The following is a 25,577-nucleotide window of genomic DNA, read 5'->3' on the forward strand; positions in this document are numbered from 1 at the left end:
TAAATGGGTGGAAACATTTTTCTTTGGATATGCATGATAGGTGCATTCTGTTTGCTCACACTCTGAGCAATTGTAACCCTTTTTGAACTTGGAATAAGTCATTCTTGCTGAGATTTTCTTCTGTTATACCACAAAAGTGTCTCTCTCACCTAGTTATGCAACAGCTCAACTTCTTCATGGATATAATCCTGTACATGTTAGGATTGATTTTAAGATTTTAATGATCGATGACTTCCTTCAAATCACTTCTAAAAACACATTTTATAGACTTGCATTTATTGGTATTTTCTGTGGATACAATTGTGCTATTTGTCCTAACTGTTCTTCTTTTTATTTTTGGCTCTTGGTCCTCCTTTTCAGTTTGAGTCTTGCTTTTACTTGTCTGCCAGAGCAGTTTGTAAACTCTTTAAAGGCACCAAAGAATTAAAGTTATTAGCATCACTGCTATTATGATTATAATCATTGAAATGCAGGTACTGCAAGTAGTTTGCAACAGTTAATTTCATTAATATGATGATGATACTATATTTAACCGATATAATCTTAAGAGTTAAGAAAAAAAAACCCTTGTGAATTCTCAACATTAATGTTTTTTTATATATATATATATATTTTAAGGCAGGAAAGATCCATCTTCCTTGACTGATATATGCTGTTGTGGTAATAAAATCCAAAATAACCTTGGCACAGGTTATTTGGGGAAAATAAGATGATTCTTTTTGCCACTCCACGCAAAATCAGCCCAGCATGAAGCCAGCACACATCAGGTTGAGATAAAAGCAGTAAAGAAGCGGTAAGCAGCATCATACCCTCAGAGCTTTAGCCAGTGCCTTTCTGGGTTTTTGGAGGACTTAATTGACTGTCTAGTAATTGACTGCCGGGAGAAGTGAGTCTGGATAAGTGCAGAAGTGCTGTCCTCTGTCCATCAGCCTCTCCAGATGAGAGCTATTAGCATCCAACTGACTCCATTGCTCAACATGAGAATCTCCATCTTCTGCCCTCTTCCTCTTTCTCATTTTTGAGCCTATCTACTACATATTTTTCTCTTCATCCATCGCTTATAGATTCATCACTCCTCTGTAGCTCTCTTTCCCTTAGTGCCCATTCCTGTCCCTTTTTTCTTAAACCACTATATTTCTCTATTTTTTTCTGTTTCTCCAGTGTGTCCCCATTGAACTGACAATTTAGTAAAAATTGAGGGAAAGGCTGGCAGCTTTGTCTGTATGAAAGCAGTATACAAATGGGATGTTAATACAAATGTCCGCCAGCCATACGGGCAGAACTTCTGCTGTTCTTCCTTAATTCTTTGTTCTTCTCCGTGCTATGTGCCCCAGGAAGTCAAGTCAAAGAGTTTTCATTCAGTGACCATGGCCTTCACTATCTCAGCTTCTAAATCCTCAATGACCTTGAATAAGACCGTCAAACCCCCTTCCCGGAATGCACCGTAATCTTTAACATCCCCTGAAGGTTAAAATGTCGAAACTGCTGCCATACCAGCGTCAGTGTACAGCAAGAGAAAGATGGAGGTGTTTAAACTGAATCAACAGGGCATCAGTTTAAAAAAACAGAAAAAAAGATCACAGTCCTATTTTGAAACCAATAACACAACACAACCGTGGCACAAATAAGTCACAAGCAAAACAACATGAAGCTTGTGTCGCTGCAAAGAATGAAACAGAGATTATGTTCTCAATTGTGGATTACAAGTTTGCAGACCCTTGATCTTTCAGCGAGGGTGGAAGACTCGCAAAGGAGTCGGGGTCGATCAAGGGCTAACAGGGCTGCAGGGAGGAGGGTGATTGAGCAGAATATCAATGCTTGGAGCTTTTAGCATGCATCTGAAGCCCTCAGCTAGTACTATGAGATGATTCCAAGGACATATGCATCAAAAAGGAAAAGTCTGTTTGTTTATATCAGAGTCAGTGATAGCGTATTTTATCATTTTTTTATTTGTTTCCATTTGTAAATGAATGAGATGAGACAGTTTGAAAAAAAAAAACTGTGAAAACAACATTTGATTTAAATGTCAAAAAGCACGAGAAATTAATGTTAATTAAAAACAAAAAGAAACGAGTACGCTAAGAGGTGTAGTAAGCAAATTAATAATAATGGGTCAGAGGAGATCAGTAAATGCATTGTTATTTCACTGATCATCCCCTGTCCTCTGACAGATTGAGTATGTGTATTTCACACTAATAAATCCCATCATAATGCTATGCATTCATTAACGGGTCTTCCAGCTGGCTACAGAAGGACATTTAAGTGATGTGAGCTAGCAGTCATTGTGAATTGTTATGGTAAGCAGAGTGACAGAATAGGGTCAAAGGGTGATTTTGTGATGACAGTGTTTTGCTGCTCACATTCAGCCATTTATTGTGAATCGACCAGGTTGTGATAATGGGCCTCCTCTGGATCATTTCCTTTGTCAAAAATAACCTGCCACTGAAAGACCTTGGCAAGTGTGTGGGGAATAATTGTGAAAAGACATTTTCAAAGACTAATTCGGAATTAGCACAAATTCCTGCAAATTTGAGTTACAGAAACTGCCAGGTAGAGTGGCCGTGACTTCAATCAAGTTTGTTTAAGCAAATGAGCCATCACATCTGTAGTCATCAGCTACCCTCATTATCAGGGTACACTATCTCAGCTACTTTTTTTTCTTTAATCAAGAAATAAATTAAATGACAGGTGAGAGAAATTATGATGTGTGAAAGGTTATTATTATTATTGTTATTATTATTAGGTTGTTTAAAAGGGAAAAAACTGTATCAGTTGCAAAACTAAATGTACCTTAAATATATACAATAAATAAATGTAAACTAAATAAAAAACGCCTATTTGGTAAAAGTTTGATTGGTAAAAGTTTGAAATAAGGTATTGGGCAACAGTAACTCACTCAATGTATAAAAGTGTATTACATAGATAAAACAACAGAAAGCACACGAACACACATACACACACACACACACACAAAGGGACCATGTTGCCTTCACCCTCCACATCTTCTCGAGCTCTTCTCTCAGCCCATGGTACTTTTCCAGCTTCTCATATTCCTTTTTCCTGATGTTGCTGTCAGTCGGTATAGATACATCTATCACTACAGCAGTCTTCTTCTGCTTCTCCACCACCACTATGTCCGGCTGGTTAGCCACCACCAGTTTGTCTGTCTGTATCTAGCTCGATCATTCTCACCCACACTAGGGAATGTGTCCCATTTTGACCTCCAGGCCATACTCAGCACAGATGCCGGCCACTTGGTTATGCTGTTCCATGTATGCCCTGCCTGCTAGGATCTTGCAACAAGCTGTTATGTGTTGGATTGTCTCAGGGGCATTTTTACATAGCCCACCACATGGTTATATATATATATATATATATGCTTACTGAAATTTATTTAATACACAAACAGTCTTCAAATCCTGAAGGTTCCATGGGCCCCTTCTATGAATCTTAATTGCATTCAGGTCAGGTGACTGGCTGGGCCATTCTAGCAGCTTTATTTGGGATCATTATCTGAAACATCCACCCTTGTTTCATATTCACAGCAGATTTTTTATCAAGAATGTCTTCGTACAGTTTTCCATTCATCCTTCCTTCAATTATATGAAGTGTGCCAGTGCCGTATGATGCTCCCACCTCCAAACCTCACTGTCATTATGGTGTTGTTACGTTCCAAAGACTTCAATTTCGGTCTCATCTGACCCGACTATATTGTCTCAGTATTTCACAGGTTTGTCAAATTGTTGTTTAGCAAACGTTAAAAACACTTCAACACTTCCTTCGACAAAGGAGTCTTGCATGGTGAGCGTGCATACAAGCCATGGTGGCTGAGAGTATTACTTATCGTTTTCTTTGAAACAATTGCATGCGCTGATTCAATGTCTTTCTGTAGCTCTCTACAAGTGGCCCTTGACTCTTGGAGAACTCTTCTGATAAATCTTTTTACTCCTCTGTCTGAAATCTTGTGGGACACCTGGTCGTCTACACCAGGTTTATAGTAAAGCATGTCTTGATTATGGCCCCAACAGCGCTCACTGGAACCTTAAGTAGTTTAGAAATTCTTCTGCAACCAGTGCCATCAGTGTGTTCTGCAGCAATAAGGTTGCAAAGGTGTTGAGAGAGCTCACTGGTCTTACCCATCATGTTTCTTGTGTGACACCTTAGTAATGAGACACCTTTTTATAGGCCATCAGTTGGGACATAACCGGCTGATATTAATTTGCACTAAAGTGGCAGGATTGCTTTTTAATTACTGATAGATTTCAGCTTGTGTCATGACATTCCATGCCTTTTTACACCTCCCTTTCTTCATGCATTACTTGTTCAATAGTTTTCCCTGTGTCATTTCTCATTATTATACATTAATATTTGGACATCCTATGGTTTGATTTCTTTGCATGTGTGGATTGGATAGGTTGTTACCGACATCTGATGGAACCCAGTATCAGGGCAAAACACGTAATAGACACGCCAGTCCACCGTGTCCATTTCTCCAAAATGGGAAATGGACATGCATGCAGAAATTGTATTATTGCATGCAGAAGTTGCATTACCAGCAGGGGGAGATAATATATTTAAAACCAAGAAGTTGGTAGTGAGCAAAAAATGTGTGAAGTACATTCCATGGTCATGCCAGAAACAAGTAAGCTAGGCGGTTAATATGTGTTTACATGTAAATATGCTAATAATGTCTGTTTAAATGCTTTCCTGTGACTATTTTCACTTTGGATTGAAACAAAATCTCTCTCTCTGTTGTTACCCCAGCTTACTACAACTCACTGAAATGTTCTGCATGCATCTACACTTCATGCTTTGGAGAGGAAAAGCATAAAATGGAAACGTTGGACAGGTACGTTGTTTTTGAAATCATCTTTTCACTGATTCAGGTTTTTGTTGGGCTTTCCTGAATATCCATATATTTTAAGTGCCTTTTTTGGCTTTTCCAATTTTTTTTTTTTGTCATTTTCTTCATTTGTACCATTTGGATTACTTACATGTGACACTGCTGTTGGTGGGCACCACCACAGGTTGGATCCGTGGGTACTTGACGATATCTTGCCAATGGATTGTGTCCGCATGGCACAAGAACTTGTTTTGGTCAACATAAACACCTCCATTTAGGATCTCTGTAAGAAAACAAATAAGGGACACACTAAGTACATATATACAAAGAGCTCTCATGTCTTTTTACCTGTAGGATGTACCAAATTCAGCAGTCACGCTGCCCTTCTCTGGGTATGATTTTCAACTGATTGGCTTTTTCCTTCTAATTTTTCAATTAACAAAGAACACGACTAGACGATGTTAAAGCCATAGTCATTAACAAACTTAAGGACTAGATTTTTCTTTTAGCTGGGGAGAAGAAATGATTACAGTTATTTTGGGGTGAACAGTTGATTTTGAGTCACACAGATGTAATGATTGCTGTTAGTGTGAAGCACCAAGGACAAAGCCATGTTATATTGCTGTTATTACAACCTCTGATCTTTTCCCATTGTGTTGTTTTTCTCATCCTTTTCCTTCTATGCTGTGAGCAGATAGAATCAATTATGCCCCATGGCCATCACAACATTAAATCCATAGGATTTTATCCTCAGTAAGGGGCAGCAGGCCTAATATATATATATATTTTTATTTTGTATTTCATCAAGGATGTGATGTATCTCAAATCATAAAATGCTTTCCCTTGTCAAACCAATGATCATCAGGCTTATCGGGACAATTCATCCCCCCCCCCCGCATAGAAATATACACCATAGTCTGTTGAATGATTGGATACGGAGGGTGGTTCAGATTATCGTCATGCAGGAGTTTAGAGAATGCTTAATCTTGACTTTTATGAGAAAGAGAAAGAGTGCCAAAGAGAAAGAGAGAGACAAATAAAGATTAAAGAAAGGCACAAAGAGACGGATGGCAGAAAAGGAAAGAAGAAGTGAAGCCCAGTAGCAGATTTGCATTATTTACAGAGCTTGTGTGTTCTCTATCTCCATACAAACAGATTACTGACACAGGGCTGAAACCGATGAGACACATAATCATACATGAGGCGCCCCACCAGCTCCACACAGAACGAGCCAAATACAATATCATCCCACAAAGGCTCATATAAATAATAATCATTGGATAATAGGTGGCAGTGGTATTACCTACACAGATTCCCCACCCCACAACCCCAGCCACCACCACCCCACCCCCATCTATCTGCATGTGTGCTGGGAGTTGGGGAAGAATTTAATCCTGCTTCTCACCACATAAGCGATATCGCTCGACCACGAGGAGGCCATGTCTCAAATTCAAATAGTTTACACAATAGAACGATTTGAACCCCAGTTTAGCGAGATACATGTATATTTTCTGTGCATTCCTCTTCATCCTGGCTGGTTTGTTAGCCAACATGTATCAAATTTATACATCAAATTATACATCAGTTATGAAAAATATGTATACATAATTAGTATTATAAATATTTAAAGTTTACCAATCTTACAAAATAAAAATACATCATTATTATCACTTTGTGGTGGCGGTGATCTATCTAAAGAAAACAACAACAATGAAACAAACCAAAACACATTTGGTAATCCATGTGCGTGTAACCTAGAAAGAAATGCTGCTTCGACGAATATCAGCTGGACGGATGTAACAGTCGTGCTCTCAGACGCTACGTGTAAATCTCTCACAAGTGGCTCCCCTGACTGTCTAACCCGTTGTCTAATTCTTTTCACACATGATGCATTTAGACATGCACTACGCATACAAAACATGTATTAACAGTCTGACATGACATGTTCATGAATTTAGATTGTAGTTTACTGTAATTCGTTCCCTGAGGGCGCTTTGCCCAGGACAGTTTTAGTATTTCCCATCAGCATATTTCATGGCCTTCCTCATCAAGATATGAATAATTAACAAACAAATATTACATAATAATTACAATAACATTCCCGTCTCATGCAGGCTTTAGTTTCATTAGAAATACATGCTTGGCTTGCATATTTTCTGGCTGTGCAGCTGGTAGCCAGGGGAAGATCAATGGTTAAATTCTGTTGTTGATTGTTTGGTGGGTAGAGAAAATGTCTTAATTAGTTTGCTCATGTAGCTACTACTCATATTTCTGAAATGTAACCTTCCCAATCACCTCCAGCCTTATCCCTAGAGCAACTCCAAGCATCTCTGTGTGACTGCAGGCTTCAAAAGGTACAGCAATCTTCAGTATCAGGCTGCATAACCATTGCAGAAAAACAATATGATATTCAAGGCAGCACAAATGTATCCAGGTAATTGCAAAATGATGTTAAGTGCTTTCTCTCTCTTTTTTTTCCTTTATTGCAGTGTGGGGATGAGTTTGATTAAAACTGGGGGGCAAAAAGCAAACCAATCATCAGAAAAAAAAGGCGTATTAATGAGTGCGTAAGGCTGAATTAATTGGTGCAGAGTGAACAACTTAATGAAGACATATGTAGGACAACAAAAAAAACCATAAATCTGGCCGAGCTTCTGTAATGTTGGAGAATTACATTATCGTATACCTTTATTTTTTTCTGTACACTTAAGAAAATCCATGTGTTGAATTAGCCCAATCAAGAAAACAGATTTATTGCAATTCTTAACTTCAGTCTCACTTTGTGCTGTCTTTCAGTGTCAGGAAGAGAAACACCCTTGTTTGATAGAGCAACCACAGTAAGCTAGAGAGTAGTTAGAAATATAGACAGGTACCCAGAGACTCAGGAAGACACTCAAACAGTCAGGCTATTACAGTAGATAGATAGGTATTCAATCAAAAAGATAAAGGTGTTTCCTCTATCCTATAGCAGTGGAACTGGGGATTTAGCCCTGGGTCTCCAACGCACTGTGTTATTGACTCTGAGAGCTTCAGCTTGGTTTCAGGCGATTGTTGCTATCAGCTCATCAAAACAGTAGGGAGAAACTCTGCCGGAAGATCAGGATGCATTCTGGGTCAACAAGGCTAAATGCTCAGGCACACATCCTGCTGGACACCCCAGCAGAAGTATTAGTTTCTAGGATGTATTCCTAAGATGGATTGGCAGAAATGCAGCAAAATAAGAGATGAGATATGACATGCAGTATACACATACAGGCACACAAACACACACAGGAAGAGCATGCTCAAAAGCCCTTCACATATATAAACATTTACAAATATGGCTCAGACTTGCTATTAATGAGGTCCTCATTGCATGGCTTCAGCATCAATTAAATTACCAGTTTGCTTTATCAAAAGGTCACTAATTTCAATCTTTGTGTAAGAGCAGGGGCGGGTGGGGAATGTCAGTGCTACTCAGCTGTCCCCTTGCAATTTCTTTTACGCATCAATCATGGTTTCATTTCCAATCAATCTAAGAGAAATGGATGCTTCGCAGGTAACACGTAGAGAATGGCACTGCACAGTTTATCTAATTCCACTTACACTGTGTCACCATTCACAGATCTGCCATTAGAAGAAATAAAATATATATTCAGTAACTGGTTTAGGAATGCTAAAGAATGAAAGAGATGGCAGTGGTATCAAAAACGTCTAACAACAACATGTACCATGGAATATAATAAAAATCATTCAATTATTAAACAGTGCAAGGTTGTGAAAAATACCATTTTTTTCTTAGTTTTTTTATTGTGTGTTACTATAAAGTTATTGTTATTGTACAGTTTTTGAGGGCTAATTTTCAATTTTTAAGTGTAAAAACATAATAAGGAGTAACATATACACACTATTAAAATAAAAAATAAAAAACTGCCATTGTGATATGATGTATTATCAACTGGCATAGCTGAAAAGGGAATAAATAAAGTGCAAAAAATGTAGTTTCTGGAACTGCCACTTGGGGCTGATGCTAAATGTGAGGAAAACTTTCTATCAATAGAATTTTAGCTTTCTATCAGAAATAAGCACGTTTACATTCTGGTACAAACTGTATAACTAACTGTATAACTAAAAAAACACACACAAAAGGAAACTTCCTCTGTCTGGTTTTGAGACACTGCTCATGCTGCCACCCAGTGCTGCGTCAATCACTGTGCTTTGAGCCGCTTGCTTGCCGACAGTAGATGTCAGGACAGCAAATCTCTGCATTTGCTCTACAAATAGGTGATCTACCCTCCAATCCATCATCTGCTGCCACCACGCAGTTCCATCCGTGCCCTACAGTCCCCAGTGTTGTCAATGATATGCAGCGAGGATGCAGAAATGTAGTTTATCTGCATAGTCTGTGTTTTCGTGAGAGCGAAATGCAATGTTTTTTGGGGTTGTTTTGCTTTAGTGCATTCATTTGTATAATTGTGTATATATTCAGATACACGAGCAGAAGAAGAAAGAGAAAATAACATTACTGTGTACATGTTTTTTCCAGATAATGTACAACCACACTTGTTGAGAGGGATTTGTCCCTGCAGAAGAGAGGTCATAGTGGAACTTATGTGCTTCTAATAGCATCATGGACCAAATGAAAGAGATCATACCATCATATTATATTCTTCCACAGTCTTGAATTATACAGTATCTTTTTTAACTTAAGAGTAAATATAAAGATTTTTAAAAATATTTTCTATAATGTTTAGAGGAACATAGCAACCTTTAGTAAAGAGTGGGTGGCTGTTAAGTCTTGTTCAACATAAAGGAGGAGTCGGCTGTTCAGTTTCTTCAAGTTAATTTTTTGTAAGTTAGTTTTTGCCTGTGAAAATTAGCATCCCTATGAATATCACAGTGAATTACCAATACACGTCTAACCAAAATCATTAATCATTATTTATCAGTACTGACACACCAAATTTCAGTTCCCTAAGATATAACCTCCACCAGCAAGCAAGAGACCATGGCTTAACTTCATAATTATTGCTCACGGGGATATGAAAAATGCATAGTTTTATCCACTGTAGGGATAACTACTGTAGCACTCAAGCATCTGGTCAACATCTGAGTTCTTAGAAATGTAATAAAGCCATTCACTACCACATTAAAATAACACTTCTTTAATATGACTTCCATAGTGTGAAGTGCATCACATCATGCATCACAAACTTTATATTTTCTATAAGGTCCGTAGATGGAGCACCTCCCACAGGAATTGCATGCAATTTTAACACTGTTAATGGAGTCCCCAAGCAAAATGGTGGTACCCATTCAAATGCAATTGCACTTTTATGTGTTTAACTATTGACCTGAAAAGAACAACTGCATTAATTTGACTACATAAAAGTGCTTCATGAGAGCTACAACAGAGAGATGGCAGTGGTGGGATTTGACTGTCTCTGAACATGCGGTCAGGAGCAGCAGCGTGGGCACTGTGTATGTGTATGTGCATCTCACACAGCTCGACTGATAATAGAAAGAGAAAAAACTGAGATTTAAGTCATGAAATGGAAGAAAAGGGGAAGATGTTAAAGACTGGAAAAGACGCTTTCTGTGAGTTGTAGTCTTAAGAGTGTGCACAGACACACTTGGTGTGCACTTGCTTAAATTCTTTACCATTCACACAACCTTTGAACATCATGACATACCCAGACAACTTCAGCCATAACGTGCATACAGATCCATTAATTTAAATCAATCTAACATTAATTATGACAACACATGTCAGAAAGCATTCCAAACATTCCAAATGTCACTTGCCAAGTCCCTAGTAATGTCTTTCTGTTTGGTCCTTGTTGGCCCTCTTTGCTAGTCAAGTTAGCATACATTTTCCTGTAAATAGCACAAGCTAGCACAGAAACAGCTTTTTTGTTAGGTGATAACTGTTGAGTTTGTTAGAAAAGGTCACATTTAAAATGAACTATCATATAAAAAAAGGAAAAAAGAATGTTTTTACAACATATGTTTGTTTTAGCTCCCCTTCTGTAATGCTAGGTAGATGCTAAAGTACCACAACCACAACTTTATTGACATATACCGATTTGAAATAAAAAGATGGTAAAAAAAATAAATCAAAGGATACTTTATTATCTGCAGGCATGAACACAGAGTAACGTTACTTTGTTACTTTTTAGTGAGTATGAGTCAGCTGGACTCAAAATTGGGCTCCAGCACATAAAGAATAAACTTGTTTGATATTATGATGCATTACATATGCCTATCACATTTAATTTTTAATTAATTTAGAGTGCTGTAATATTGTTCCACTGTTCTGGCTGACTTCAACTCCCACTTTAAGCATAATATAAGTAAAACCAGTATGAAAAACTAAACTGATTAGATTAAAGATATCTGTGGAAAGCCATTTTGTCTTGACATCTTTAAAATCAACACATTGACCTAATGTTAGTACTTACATGAAACCATTTTATTCTTTGTGTCACCCTAAAGGAGAAATGTTAAGCTCTTTTCTGATGTATAGTAAATGTCATGGGGGTGTTGGCCAAGGTCCCCATCCCCCAAACCTACGCCTCTCCTTCACCAAGATAATTGCATTCACAGGCTGCTGATTAAATTTGGCCCATCCTTCATGAAATTGTTTCCTATGAGTCTTTATGAAAAATGGCTGAGATTTAGGGATTATAGTATTATACCCAAGCAAGGCAAAGCATCTGCTGAAACACAAGAAGAGGAAAAAAATAAAATAAAATCATGACAGAATTGTTAGGGGGGTGTGGGGTTGCAGCCTTCCTTATTTACAACTTGAACTGTGATAAGCCCTCATAATCTGAGCTTTATGGATAGAAGGAGAAGAGCAGAAAGGAAGCGGAGAAAAATCATATTCCAGTACTTTGAGATAAGACGCATCTACAAGCAAAGAAGACAAAACCAAGAAAACAAATTAGGAACTAGACAAAAAAAAATATAGAAAATAAAGAAATAAATAAAGGTTGAAAAGATTATCAAGGGAACATACAAGCAAGTGATTAAAAAAGAGTAAAAGGACCTTCAATTGCTGCTGCTGAGGGCCACTTAGCTTATCAAGGCTGATGTGTGATCAGCCTGCCAGCTGAATTAAAATGAGCCACGCTCTCTGCTCTGGAATGGACAAAACAAACCAGGGTCTGAGAGGGGAAAAGAAAAAGAGAAGGAAAGATGGAGAGACTGAGAAGAGAGAACGGGTATGTACCACAAGCATACCAAGTATGTTGGTTTTACACAGAGGAAGCTGACTTTAGTCAGTGCATGATTTGCTAAGGCAACAACACGTTACTGAGACCTTGTTTTTTCAAGTCAAATGAGAGATAGTGAGTAACACACTGCAGACCATGGCTGCTACTTTGTTTACACACCTCAAATATGTAGTGAGCATTATCTGTACAGCAAGACTCTGTAGATTTATAGCAAAAGGAGTAAGCAATTTGAAAGAACATAATCAAAATGTATTAACTTAATATATTCTTTTCTGTCTTTTTGGTTAGAAAGGTTCAGCTAGTCAGCACTGATCTGACACACACAGGTAAAAAAAAAAGGTCTTGCTATTAGCAAGTAAAGGGACACCAAAAGATTCATGAGAACAACTGGCAAATTCAGCAAAGGTGAGTTAGTTTTGAACTGAGTAAGATTTCGTATAACTTTTCCAAAACTTACAATATTCACACCCACTTAACACAGTGACTAGCCAAGCATACTGAAGTGAGAAAGAAGGCAGGGTTTGAACTTCTCTATCAAGCTCTCTTCTCACTACACAGCTATTTTTGGCACTTAGTGTGTACACAACCATGTTGCATACACACTATGACTGCCTTCCAGGAGAGATTATCTGAAAATATGTGCCATCATCCCCATATTTAATAACTATAATGCTTTCTTCCTCTCCGTAACAGTTACGTCTTCATTCAGTTTTTGAATATGATCCTTTGGAACAACTAAAAAGATGCTGCTTTGCCTTGGTTGTTTGCTTAACTAGTTCTTTTTTGAGCAGAGCGTCTTTTTTAGAATGCATACAGAAGGGACAAACTGAGATATCGTCCCATTAAAAGACACACTACAGAAGTTCTCAAATTACAAGACCATGTTTCAAAACCCCATGCACTGTAAATATCCAAACCCAATTTAAATAAAGTGTAAAATCCAAATAAAAACAGAATGCATCTGCACAGAATCTTTTACAACCTCATTAAAAATATTACCTAATTTCATATTTCATGGCGACATGTCTCAAAAGTGTTAGGATAGGGTCCTGTTTACCATTGTGTAGAATCCCATCTTCTTTTAATAACAGTCTATAACCTGGGAACTCAGACCAGTAGCTGAACTTACTATTGAAGCTTCTTCTTTGTTATATTTTTGATTTTATAACGTGCCAATTTTTTTCAGTTGGTGAAAAGTCTGGATTGCAGGCAGGGCAGTTCAGCACTTGGCCTCTTCTACTGTACTGTTGAAACAAATTACTTCAATTCTCTTGTTTGGATGAGAACACATGTTGCATTAAAACCTTTATATACCTTTCAGCTCTAATGGTGAATTTCCAAACGGCAATTCCATAGGCACTGATACACCTCTATACCATCTGAAATGCAGGATTTTTAAGTGACCACTGATAATATGTCAGGTGGTTTGTAGACATAGTTCGTTAGAAATTAGCAAACGTCTGCCCATCTTTACGTTTGAGAAACTCTGCCTAAGATGCTCATTTTTACCCAGTTATAGCATGTACTGACCTTTCCCCAGTTAACATAATTAGGTGCAAAATGTCCCTCAAGCTGTTTCTTTTTAGTAACACCTAATTTTTCTAGCCTTTTGTTGCCCCTGTCCCAACTTTATTGAGACATGTTGCTGCCATTAAATTCAAAATAAACAGATTTTTTTTTGTTTCTTTGGGATGCAGCATCCCAACTTTTTCAGAAATGGGTTCATATATAGATTTTTAACTTTTTAAACAGCAGCATCAAGGGTAAATAATGATTAAATAATATATGTATACTTTCTTTTAAATATGAGGGACATGTACTGCATTCTGCATTCATATTGTCTAATTGTATGATATAGTGTGGGATTTTCCAGTTTTACAACTTTACTGTTTGGAATTGAAAGTTACAAGAAGAAGAAGTTCAATAAAGACAAAGAACCAATAAAAACTAAGATCATGGATGATTGAGATGCACTGATCCAGTCACTAATGAAGCTTACATTGATTACTTTTAATGTGTACCGTCTTGCACAAATTAACCTTTGAGTGCCTTTGTCTCTAAAGTCTCAAGATAGTGAGGCCACTTAACATATTTTAATAACCACTTGGATTTCCTACTTTTTTATGTCTGATGCCAGCCATCATATTCGAAGAGCCCGATTGTGTTGGATCTTGCCAAATGCACAATCCTGACCAAAGTGACCTCTTCGTATTGGCAAATAGAATAGGTCCTACTTAATATGAAAAGGACAATCTGGAAGATTGCAAAGACTGATCCAGAGCTTTAACAAAAAATACCACTGGTGAAAAAAAAGCATGTACCACAGAGAGAAACAATTAAAATTTAAATATTTAGTGAAGCCATGGGTGGTGATGCATGTATTAACACCCATCATATCTGTGTGGAAAAGTGAGATGGACAAAAAAGTCTTTTTCATGTCCCATTACCCACCACTGCCCCCATCAATAGCTGTTCCACTTACCCAAGGCTTTGGCCTTAGAGACAAAAATAAGCATATTAATTATTAAACGGCCAGGGGAGAAAGGGGCGAACTTGTCGGGTCCGAGGGTAATATGTGTGTTTATGTGTGTGCTGGCACTAGTGCAAGGATATTAAATTTGGATTTGACAACAGTTTCTTTTAAATTCACATTAAGAATTTTTAATAAAAATTTCACACCTTTTATCCAGCTGTTTAAATATGTACTTTATATGTTACCAGCATGTAGGATATTCTGAAAGACTCGAGGTTTATACACTATCAAAGGCTTAAAGTCCAATATAGGTTTTCGATTTCTTTAACATGTCAACATAAAATTAAATGGAAAAAAAAATGGTTTACACTGTCAACGGTTACAAAATAAACACTTTAAAAAAGTTAACAAGAAACAGTATTTTCTGTGTGATTTTATGATTGCTTTCTATGAATATCAACCATCTCGTGTCTTTAAGAGTAAAAACATTTCATCATCAGTCCACAGGTGTCCATTTAGACCTTGTAACTAAGTTGATAAAAAGTGACATTTTCCTCAGTTACTTCGGAGACCCACGGAGCTGCCAGTCAGCTCCTATTTTATTTGCTTTCTCACTCATTTTGTTCCTCCTCTGAGATGAGCACTGAGCGCCTCTGACATCAAAGGCCTGTCTGAAACTCTGTCTGGCCTTTGGAATCAAAGTAAAAACTGTGTGTCAAGTTTGCACAGCCGTGCACTGACATGGTAAAGCCATAATGACAGCCAGTCAGTGACAGAAACTGAGCATGATGAGCACCATGTGATTGTTTTGAATTTTCAGAAACATAGAAAGAAAGACAATGAAGTAGATACAGTATAAACTGGAACTTTTAAGTCTTTAAAAGTATGAAGCTCTTGACTGATTTATATGTATCGACACTGAATTTTGTACACTATGACAAAGCAGTGTTCACCTAATCAGTACAGGCATAATTAATACAAAATACTTAACAGAATTTATAAGATCTGGAATATTTTCATTGACCAAAACGTGCATAGCTTTTGTGTTTTGTTTTGTTTTTTTTTAAGAAAAAAGAGACCCGCTTAATGAACAGTATGTATTTTAATATGCTAGTTAATATGCTCTAGTGAAATAATTTACTTATTTGTCCTTTGGAGGTATACTATGTACTTAGGAAAGCAGGACTATTTCGGTTTAACCAACTGCAACACAGGCCATTCGCTTCAGCTCAAAATGACCAATTTCAATATCTTTTAGGGGATTCAGGAATAAACATAAAAATAAAATAAATAAATATAAAATGTGCCACCCAAAATGTATCTGCTTACATTAATAAACCATTAGTAATAGTTGGTCTCTCTTAATCATGATTTCAGTAACTTTTATGAAGTGAACACATTTTTTCTTTTTTTTATAGTATTTACTCTGCAGGAGTAAATTGCACATATATACAAATATATATATCTAGATGATTTTTACCTGCGTAGTTACTCTACTACGGTGTAAGTACTGGATGTAAGTACCGCAAAGTCCGAGTGGCACTGACACACATGGTAATTTACATAATCTACAGAGGAAATGAAATCCCAACACACATACTCAAGGAGACATACATGCTTGTGCTCTTCTGTGTTTCCTGTTGGAACAAGAGGGAAAAATTCAAACGTGATTTGAAGTAAGAGAACAATGTCCTGTTGGTCTCTTACCCAATTTTACATCTACATTGTGGCGGATCTATGTCTGATCTAAGGCATTGCCTGGGGGGATGGAAATGTTTGAGAAAAAGGGAAAAAGACTGTGTTTTGATTATTAATTGGCATTAAAATTCTTTCCACGCCTACTTTAACTTTTAATGAGGTGAAAGTCAACTCTCACTTAGAGGAGGCCGTAGAGGTTCCTTTAGGAAGGCAAACTGGTAATGAGTGGTATGTAGGTATGAGAATATTGTGATATTACCAGATAATATTTCAGTATTATCTGCTAAAGGGGAAGCTGAAGTAAGGTCATGTGCTGGAATATATTCTATTCAGTGAGGACAGACTGGTCTGCAGTGTAATCATAGGACATGTAAATTGTTTATTGGAAAGAGACACAAGATACGAGTGTAGAGACTAGTGTGATGCATTCACACATTAGCATTCTTGCATGAAATAAAACAAGCAGCCGAATAAAGAATGACATAAACTGCTGTTAGAATAGACGGAATTGTCAGTTCTATGTGTCTGTATCAAAACACTTTAAAAGGAGTTGCTGACCAAAACAATCTCACTTAGGGAGGATAATTGATATCAGACTGCTTTAATAGCATACAGAAGAAGCAATCACTAATCTGCCCTGCACTTTTCCAGATGCTGTCTAAATGTGCAGTACTATGCTAATGTCTTAAGCCACTCCTCATTTCTTTAGCTCTTGCTTCCAAGGAGCCAGACTTTCGTATAATTTGTGGTCTTGAGCAATAGTTCTACAGTCTCCATTTTCAGAGGCTTTTCTTATTTTTTGTTTGGTTTTTTTTTGTTTGTTTGTTTTGTTTTGGTTGTTAAGCCACTTAAAACTAACCCATGAATCACTGATGCATAAAAACATTCCCTAAATCAAGGCATGAACTAGTGAACAGAACAGAGATTAGCAAATAACCAACTTTAAATAGCATATTTAAAGAGATAGCAGAAAAGGGGAGGACAAAATAAGAGCTGGGCTGATTCTCTTTTTGGTACAAGAGACATCGGCATAGGCTCTGTGGTGCTGGACTATGTCGAGCTTTACCTCTGCTTTTAAAAAAAGTACTATTTTGTTTTACACCTTTAGGCACTTCACATATAGCGATCTGTCACTAATCATTTTTTCCCCATTTCTGTAGTTGGATCTATGAAAATAGCAAAAATAATAGTTTTACAGGTATAAAATATTTTTGCTACAACATGTCTACATTGTCTGCAGTGTGTCCTTAACAGAGATGGGCAGTAACATGTTACTGTAATCTGATTACTTTTTTCAAGTAACGAGTTAAGTAAGGGATTACTATTGCCAGAAAGTAATTAGATTACTGTTACTTTCCCATAAGCAGGCTGCGTTACTGCGTTACTAAACAAGCAACAGACGTGTGTAGATCAACAATGGATAATATGGAGTGTGGGAGAGAGTACGACCATGCAGCGTTTAAAGCTTGGAAGTCCTGACATTACTTTGAGTTTGACTCTGTAAAAAGTGACAAAAACATTATCGACCATTCTACACTCTGTGTGGGAAGAAAGCTTCTGTCTAGTGTAAACACAAGAAATTATTTTATTTTATATGCTGGAATATGCAGAAAATAGGTTTAAATGTTAAACAAATTTCTGTTTCATATAATTTAAATTTTGCTTGATGCAATGTGCATAAAGTTAAAAGATTAAAACTAATAAAACTTTTTTTAATAGACTTTTTCATTTGATTCAGTTTTATATGATGGATTATGCAGAAAAAATAGAATTGGGCTAAAAGGTCTATCGCTTTTTACATATTTTGTTTGTGTATCATGTTTTTTAAAAGTAATTAGGTAATAAAGTGACTGATTACTTTTGAAAATAAGTAATCAGTAAAGTAACAGGATTACTTTCATGGAGAAGTAATCAGTAATTAGTAACTAATTAACTATTTTCAAGTAACTTGACCAACACTGGTCCTTAAAAAAAGAGGAAACTCAACAAGTGGAGGACAAAAGAAGTGGCAGACCTAAATAAAAATATCTGCAGCAGATGAGCAACTGAAAGTCATGCCATTATGAAACAGGAAAAAGGCTAACAAAGAACTAAAACAGGACCTAAGATCCTGATTCTTTCAATAGCTACAACTACTGTTCACCAAAGCCTCATTGAAAAGTTGTCTCATTGGAAGGGTGGTTGTCGAGCCATTCTTAAGGAAGGGAAACAAATTACACAAGAACTGGACTGAAAATCAGTGGCAGCAGTTCTTAGCAGTTCCAGTGTGTGTTGAGAAATGAATGTGGTCATATTAATTATTCAGTTCAATTCAATTATTTTTATATAGTGCCAAATCACAACAACGGTCACCTCAAAGCACTTTATATCGTAAGGTTAGATACCATGTTTCTATCATTTTTAGGGCCAAATACAATACTCTGTTCTCTCTGGATTTAGAAGTAGGAAATTAGAGGTCATTCAGGTCTTTATGTATTTAAGACATTCCTGTAGCTTAACTAATGGGCCTTGTCACTTGGCTCGATAGATTGATAAAGTTGAGTATCATCTGCATTGGATTGAAAATATATAATAAGCCTTTTATTATGATACTGCCTAAGGGAACCATGTGAAATGCAAAAAGAATGTATCCCAGCACCTTGGTGTGTAAACAGAACTCCACATTTACATGAACGAATTGAAGTCTATTAGACAGATATGATTCGAATCACTGCAGCCCAGTACCTTTTAATAACCATGTGTTTTAATCTCTTTAATAAAGTATTGTGGTTAGTGGTATTAAATGTTGCACTGAGGTCCAGAGATGAGTCCACTGTCAAAGGCCATCGTTACCTTCACTAGTGCTGTTTCTGTATTTTATATGAATTCTGAATCCTTACAGAAACTCTTCAAATAAACCATTCATCTGAATATGATTAATTAGCTGTTTTACAACTACTCTATCATGAAATTTTGAACTAAAAAAAAAAAGGTTGGAGACTGACCTATAATTACCTATGAGAGCTGGATCAAGTGACGGCTTTTTAAGAACTGGTTTATTTACTGCCACCTTAGCGGCCTTTGGTACATAGCCCATAAAAAGAGATTGAAAGAAGACTGATCATATATTAGATTGAAGCATTAATTAACAGTTTTGTGGCATTAGGGCTCTAATAGAGCTGTTGATGGTTTAGAGGAAGTAATTTTTGAGGTTGACTAGTGAAATATTCACCTTCAAGTTTATTAGTAATATACAAACACTGCTTTTGCCTTGTATATTGCATTTCCATATATCTTTGCATATGTTTCAATAAATCACTGGAACTATTTCCCAGTTTCCCAGCAAAATATATATATAAAAAGACTTTTGCACATTACTGACTGTATTTGTTATTATTACTTTCATTTTCCTCTTCATTGTATTCATGATTTGTAAAGGCTTTTTGTACAAAATATTCTTATATTTCTATATTCCTTGCAGGCAGGTAAGAGAATAGTTCAGGGCTTTAAAGATTAAGGGGAAGTAAAATGCAATAAACCTAAGGTGGGATAATAATGGTCACTGGTGTTTGAGTTAAACTTTGCAGTCTAAACATATTTAAGGGAGCATGAACTCTGTTAAAACTTTTAGAAGACACAGTCCATTATTTCAGTTCTTTGCCAAATGCAGCACACACAGAGAGAGACGTACACATTTTTAATTGGAGAAGCTCCATTTTGTATTATTATCTTTCCTTTCTCATGGCAGGTTTTGCTATTGTTGTCCATTAATATTTCATAAAGCACATTTATTTTCTGCTTATGAAATCTCAGGCATCGCATTATTAAAGACTGAAGAACCGAACAAATAACAAAAGCATAAAAAAGAAAGATATCCATGCACCCTTTAGACCATGCTGTGAGTGACAGATCCAGATGGCCCTGGAAAAACATAATCGGGTAAAATGTTAAAGCTAAAATAAGTTAATTTAAGGGAAAGTAAGAATAATATTAAGTCATTTAATTAAAGGACTCCAAACTGTAAAAATTGAGAAATTAAAAATGACAAAAATATTTTGCATTTTTTTTTAAAGTAAAAATGTGAAAAACCCTTTATATTAAATGAAGACATTAAAAAACAGAAACGCCAAAATAAACTCTTTTGAGGAATTCAGCTTTGCTGACCTGTGGCATAAAAACAAATTGCTTTGGTAATTTCTCTCTCTCTCTCTGCCACATTACACTGCAATCACTTGACATCAGTTACTACTGATGGCTTGTATCGGGCTTAAGTTTAACATGTGCTTCCCCACAATCCACATTAGAGACTCACAAATGTGACAATATGAATGTCGTCCTTCAAAAAGACGCCCCATCTTGCCCCCTTCCCGCAGTGGTGAAATATTGAGTGTGACACAGGAGTAATTGCATGGGAAGTAATCAATTAGACACACAATTGAAGGAGACCTGAGGTCTGTGGGCTCCCAGGCAAGAGGCTTGGCTGAATTCTTGTGATGTGCACTGGACCAATCTTCTCTGGCTCCCGTGGCAGAATTTCTTACTCGTTTACTAGTAGTTAGACGGCGAACGAAAATCTTGGGGATCAGAAAAAGGCACCAATTTTATGCCCCCCATTTACCAGTTCCTTGTCTGGGGGAAACACATTAACTCAAATCATTCCTGTCAACATGCCCCATTCCATCCTTTTCCTGCTTCCCCTGTGTATCACTGTCATATAACACTAAGAAGGACACACTGAGCAGATGATATTGTATCCTCGTGGTCGATTTCCACACTCAACGACTGCAGTAGCCTTCGGAGAACAGAGTCAGACTCAAGTGCGCAAGAGACTTTTGCATACAGTACAGATTGGTACAAACATGCATGTGTTTGTGTGAAAGGCATCAGTGTGACAAATCAAGACAGCCAACTAAAATATGATGACCAACCGAGAGCCAAAGACAGGGATAAAGAGATGGAAGAAAGACAAAAAATGGGATAGACAAAGAGAGAGCAGATGGGCCATGAAGGAGTGGTTAACGCCTTGGCGTAAAACACAGGCTTGTGTACATGCATGCGATGAGAGAGGATCATTCAGCAGATGGGGCCTCAGATTGGATGCTTCATTTTGGACAGACGCAGTGCAGGCGTAGGGTGGTTAGAAAAATGAATCAACAACACAAAACAAATCTGAAAAAAATGAAATGAGGAAAAGGGAGGGGGGGGGTGGCAAAATCAGAAAGCTCATCTGTGTTGTGCTCCTTATTGAGGCTGTTATTATTTTGCCAGGGAAGCAGGCTGTAATTACCATGTGAAAGCACAGAGGCTGCCCAGGGTTCATGTGAATCCAGACAGAAGTGGTGAAAATGTTTGCCGTAGCAAGAAGGAGGACAGTGCGGGTCATTATGCATCAAAATATGGATAGGGAACTTTGAAAATGTCAGAAGCCAGCTGTATTTAACCTTTTTTCTTGCTTGGACATAGGGAGAAGTAAAAAGAATGACTTATTTAAAGCTTTTCCTTGTAGCTATCAGAGAGCTCACTTGCACACCCAAAATGCCTAAAAATGGATAGTCTTATAACGGCCACGACAGTTTTTTGTTCCAGGGGAAGAAATGTCAAACAACACAACTAAACTTTCTGCACTTAGTGCCTATATTTCTTATTCTATACACCCCCGTGCACACACACTATCCTTAACTTTCCCTGGCTTGACTGTGCCTTATATTTCATATTCATGAGGATAACTTAGCTAAGCTTGATTGAAAGGTGCATCAGAGGGAGTCCTATCCCTGCTCAGCCAGAGACGTCCTCCACCCCATCCTCCAGTCCCCTCAAATCCAGAGAGTCCATTCACAGCTCGCAGAGAGTGCACCAGAAAAATCAATAAGTGCAATGCTACAATATACTAGCGACAAATTGATTTCATCCCAAGGCAATTTCAAACCAAGTAGAACTGCGTGTGGGTTTCAGCACCGAAGGGGTCTTTCACTGTGCCTTCTTTCGATTAGCCCCTTATGTATTTAATATGTTTTATCCTCTTATATATGTTGCTTATGAATTTTATTGATCATTTTACACTTCCCCTGGGAGCTACTGCAAGAAGAACGATGGGCTAATATGACAGCAACATCAAAGGCCTCGTAATGAATGAGACTGCTTTGGATTCGCTACAGCAGCTGAAGGAAAGGAAGAGTTTGATCTCTGCTGCTTGAAGTACAGGAGCGGGTTTATCCTGATAGTTTTAGCTTATTTCCTTTCTCCGCTTGCGCATAGCAGAATGATGACAACTGCAACAGAACAAACTGGGACACAAGTGACTTGTCTCTCCCCACAGCAAGAGCTTCTTTAACTGTCAGGTCCATCTGCACAAAAACCAGTGATATGACAGACCCTTCAAGACAAGTTTCTTGTTCTGAAGTGACAAGTTTGTATAAAGGTTTTCTAGGGTCCACAGTTATAGACATGATCATGAACGCCCCTATCTACCCAAACCTGACATGCATGTACGTGTGAAAAGTTCAAGACACAAGAGGATAGGTCCTTTTAAAAGTAATACTATCAAGCTATTTGTGATTTAGGTTGCCTCATTGTCTTCTCTCTTGATGTAATCCCACACTGACTAAGTGATGATTAGGGCCATGTGGGGTATATTAATTGTTCTTCTAGAAGCACCCATGAGAGCCATTTACGTTCTCTACATAATATACTTCAATACCAACCAAACCTTTAATCGATAAATGATTGCATTTTAATAAGACAAACGTGTTTTTGTCACCAAGAAAGCGAGCACAAGGGTGAAACATAGCACTCATAGTTATGAAGTAGAGCAGATTCTGACCCTGGCTGTTGTGCATAACTTCCCCCTCTACTTCATGGCTTGAGGCCACGGATGGCACATCAAACACCAGCTTCTCACAGAGAACAGCCCTGGCCTCCCTCCGCGCTCACTTCAACTTGGCACCACAATGGAAAAGGAAGGGCACAGCAAAATGCTATGCTGGACAAATGTAATTCCCCAAGTATGGCACCACGTGTGAGAAAGAATAGAAGGCAGAACGTTAACACCCCAGCACATACTGAAGCTGCACATGCAGACTGATGGCTGCGTTGTTTCTCTCAACTCTGGGGAACAACCAGGAAAGAACAGCTGAAGACAACAATGAATTATTTAGAAAGTGAATTTGGAAGAGGTAAGGAAGGCACAGTCTCAGTGCCATCCTCACACATCTTCATAAATGTCACGAATTGAATGCTAATCTTTCACTAGGTCATTTTGTTCTTTTCTTTTACATTTTTAGAACAAGCTAATGTCACTGTCTTTTTCTTCTGACTCAGTGTTTCCCTTGGAATTCTTTATGTTGTGTCTGTATTTTTTTTAGATAGGTAGTTGTTAAATTCTAGTAAATTCTGTGTGCTGTAAACCTGATTTAAGAGCATTCTAATTAAGAAATAATTTTCAAACAACATTCCTTATCAGTCGTAACATGCATGCATTTTTTGTGGTACTAATCATTCATATATCATTCTTAACACTTTCCTGTGGATGTCAGACTGTTTTTCATGACAGCAGACCGAACGTTTTAGAAAAGTGACAGTTTTTGCACATGATATTCAATTAGTTTTTCTAAAAACATGTGTACTAGTTTGTCAAATGTCACCTGCAACAGACACCGCCCCAACATGACCCACTTTGAGTAAGCAATTAAGAAAAGTTATTATTGTTTTTATTTATTTATGTTTTGTTATTGTTATTTTTAAATGTAGGCAACAATACAGGCATTCAATATTAATGTCAAAGCTGCTGCAGAACAAGAGTTAACATGTGTGGCAGATGATATTTTTACTGTGATCAACACACGAGCATAGAGATGTGCTGATGCATTGATCACTTAATGTATCTATTTCTCCATCTTGAACATTATCAGAGCTGTCAAGGGTCATACAAACCCTTATTTACTCTTATTCAGCCACCACAAAGTATCGATTCTGTCCATATCTTCACCCGCTTTGATCATTTGTGATGTTGGATTTAGCTTCAAGATGAGTGAATGGCAGCTTTGATCTTATTTCGAGCACACCGTGAGAAAGGTGTGCTGCTCTGTGGTGGAAAAGCTGTGCATCTTTTTTGCCAGTCTAGAGGTTCATTTTGTGCTGACCTCAGGGTCAGTCTGCAGAAGATAACCTTCTAGCACTGGATCATTTTTCATAAAAAGGCAGAGCCGCCCACACAGTCCTTTCCTTCTTACTACGCTGTTTATCAGCAATCACTGGGACACAATATTCTCAAATAGATTTCAGGTTGTAACTCATACAAGAATACGTTTTTGTCTGAGCAATAGCTGGAAATGATAAATTAGAAGTATTTTCACAACTTTGTCAGATGGTATAATATCCCTTCATATAAAAAGGTGAACTGTGATAACAGCACCCATCAGGATAAAGAAAAAAAAAGACATGACAGGTGACAGAAGCCAGTAACCCACTTCCAGCATACTTAAATTGTTTGATTGTGCAATGTGAATTATCGGCGCAAGTATACATACAGTATGCTCTGTGTCTTTGCCAAAAGAGTCAAGCTGCAGTGTACATCCATGGCTGTATGTTTGAGTTTTTTAATCTTGTTTGACAAAACTCCAATCACGACTTCCATGAGTCATAGTCGAATACTGAATATTTTCAGAGTCACAGGCCTTTAAATTACATGGTGATAGTTTAAAATTTGACATTTTTAAAGTTGTGATTTTTTAATTTCTTAAGTTCCAGAAGCAGAAAAAAAATATATTTTAAGGAATATTTTAAGGAATGACAACTAGAAGATGAGCCTGATATCAAAATATAGGTAAAAAGGAAACATTTCATATTCTATAACTTGTTTTGATCAGCTAAATATGCCACATGGTGATAGAACCCTTTAAAGTTTACCCAAAAAGTACTTTTTGAAGCTTTCTCCAGTGAATTATCCGAAAACATCTCGACTTCTAGTGTTTGATACTCCATGACTAAGATATTAATGATGGAGTTGCTTCTGAAGCTCGAGTGTATCCATGATATAAATGCTCAAATTTGGTAGCGATAGCAAAGTCATGCTGAACATAAATGGGAATTTGGCTTTAGATTGTGAGACTTGCAATGGTTATAAACTTAATTTGGTTGCAGTTTTAGGTTAAATGTGTCTTTCATGTGCTTTGCATGTGTAATTCTTGTACTAAAGGCGTTGTGATTCTGAGGGGATCATTTTGGAGACACTCACTGTTTTTTTCATGGAATGGGCCTCTTGCCCTAACTATTGCTTGTATGGAGGCCTAAAAACAACATAAAATGAAAATATTCCTCTATTTTCATCACCTTTTGTTATAATTTTTCTTAATACACACAACTGATTTTA

General features: G+C 37.3%; 1 protein-coding gene across 3 annotated transcripts in view; it reads right to left on the bottom strand.

The window, feature by feature from the left end:
• erbb4b (erb-b2 receptor tyrosine kinase 4b) overlaps positions 1-25,577 on the bottom strand; it is a 289,951-nt gene that overhangs the window by 103,352 nt on the left and 161,022 nt on the right. For all 3 annotated transcript variants that reach the window (XM_005451921.4, XM_019353299.2, XM_019353298.2), the window contains exon 4: positions 4,995-5,126. In XM_005451921.4, coding sequence (XP_005451978.1) covers positions 4,995-5,126 — 132 coding nt within the window. The remainder of the gene's footprint in view (positions 1-4,994; positions 5,127-25,577) is intronic.

Source organism: Oreochromis niloticus, linkage group LG16 (genome assembly GCF_001858045.2).
Source record: "Oreochromis niloticus isolate F11D_XX linkage group LG16, O_niloticus_UMD_NMBU, whole genome shotgun sequence".
Lineage (NCBI taxonomy): Eukaryota > Metazoa > Chordata > Actinopteri > Cichliformes > Cichlidae > Oreochromis > Oreochromis niloticus.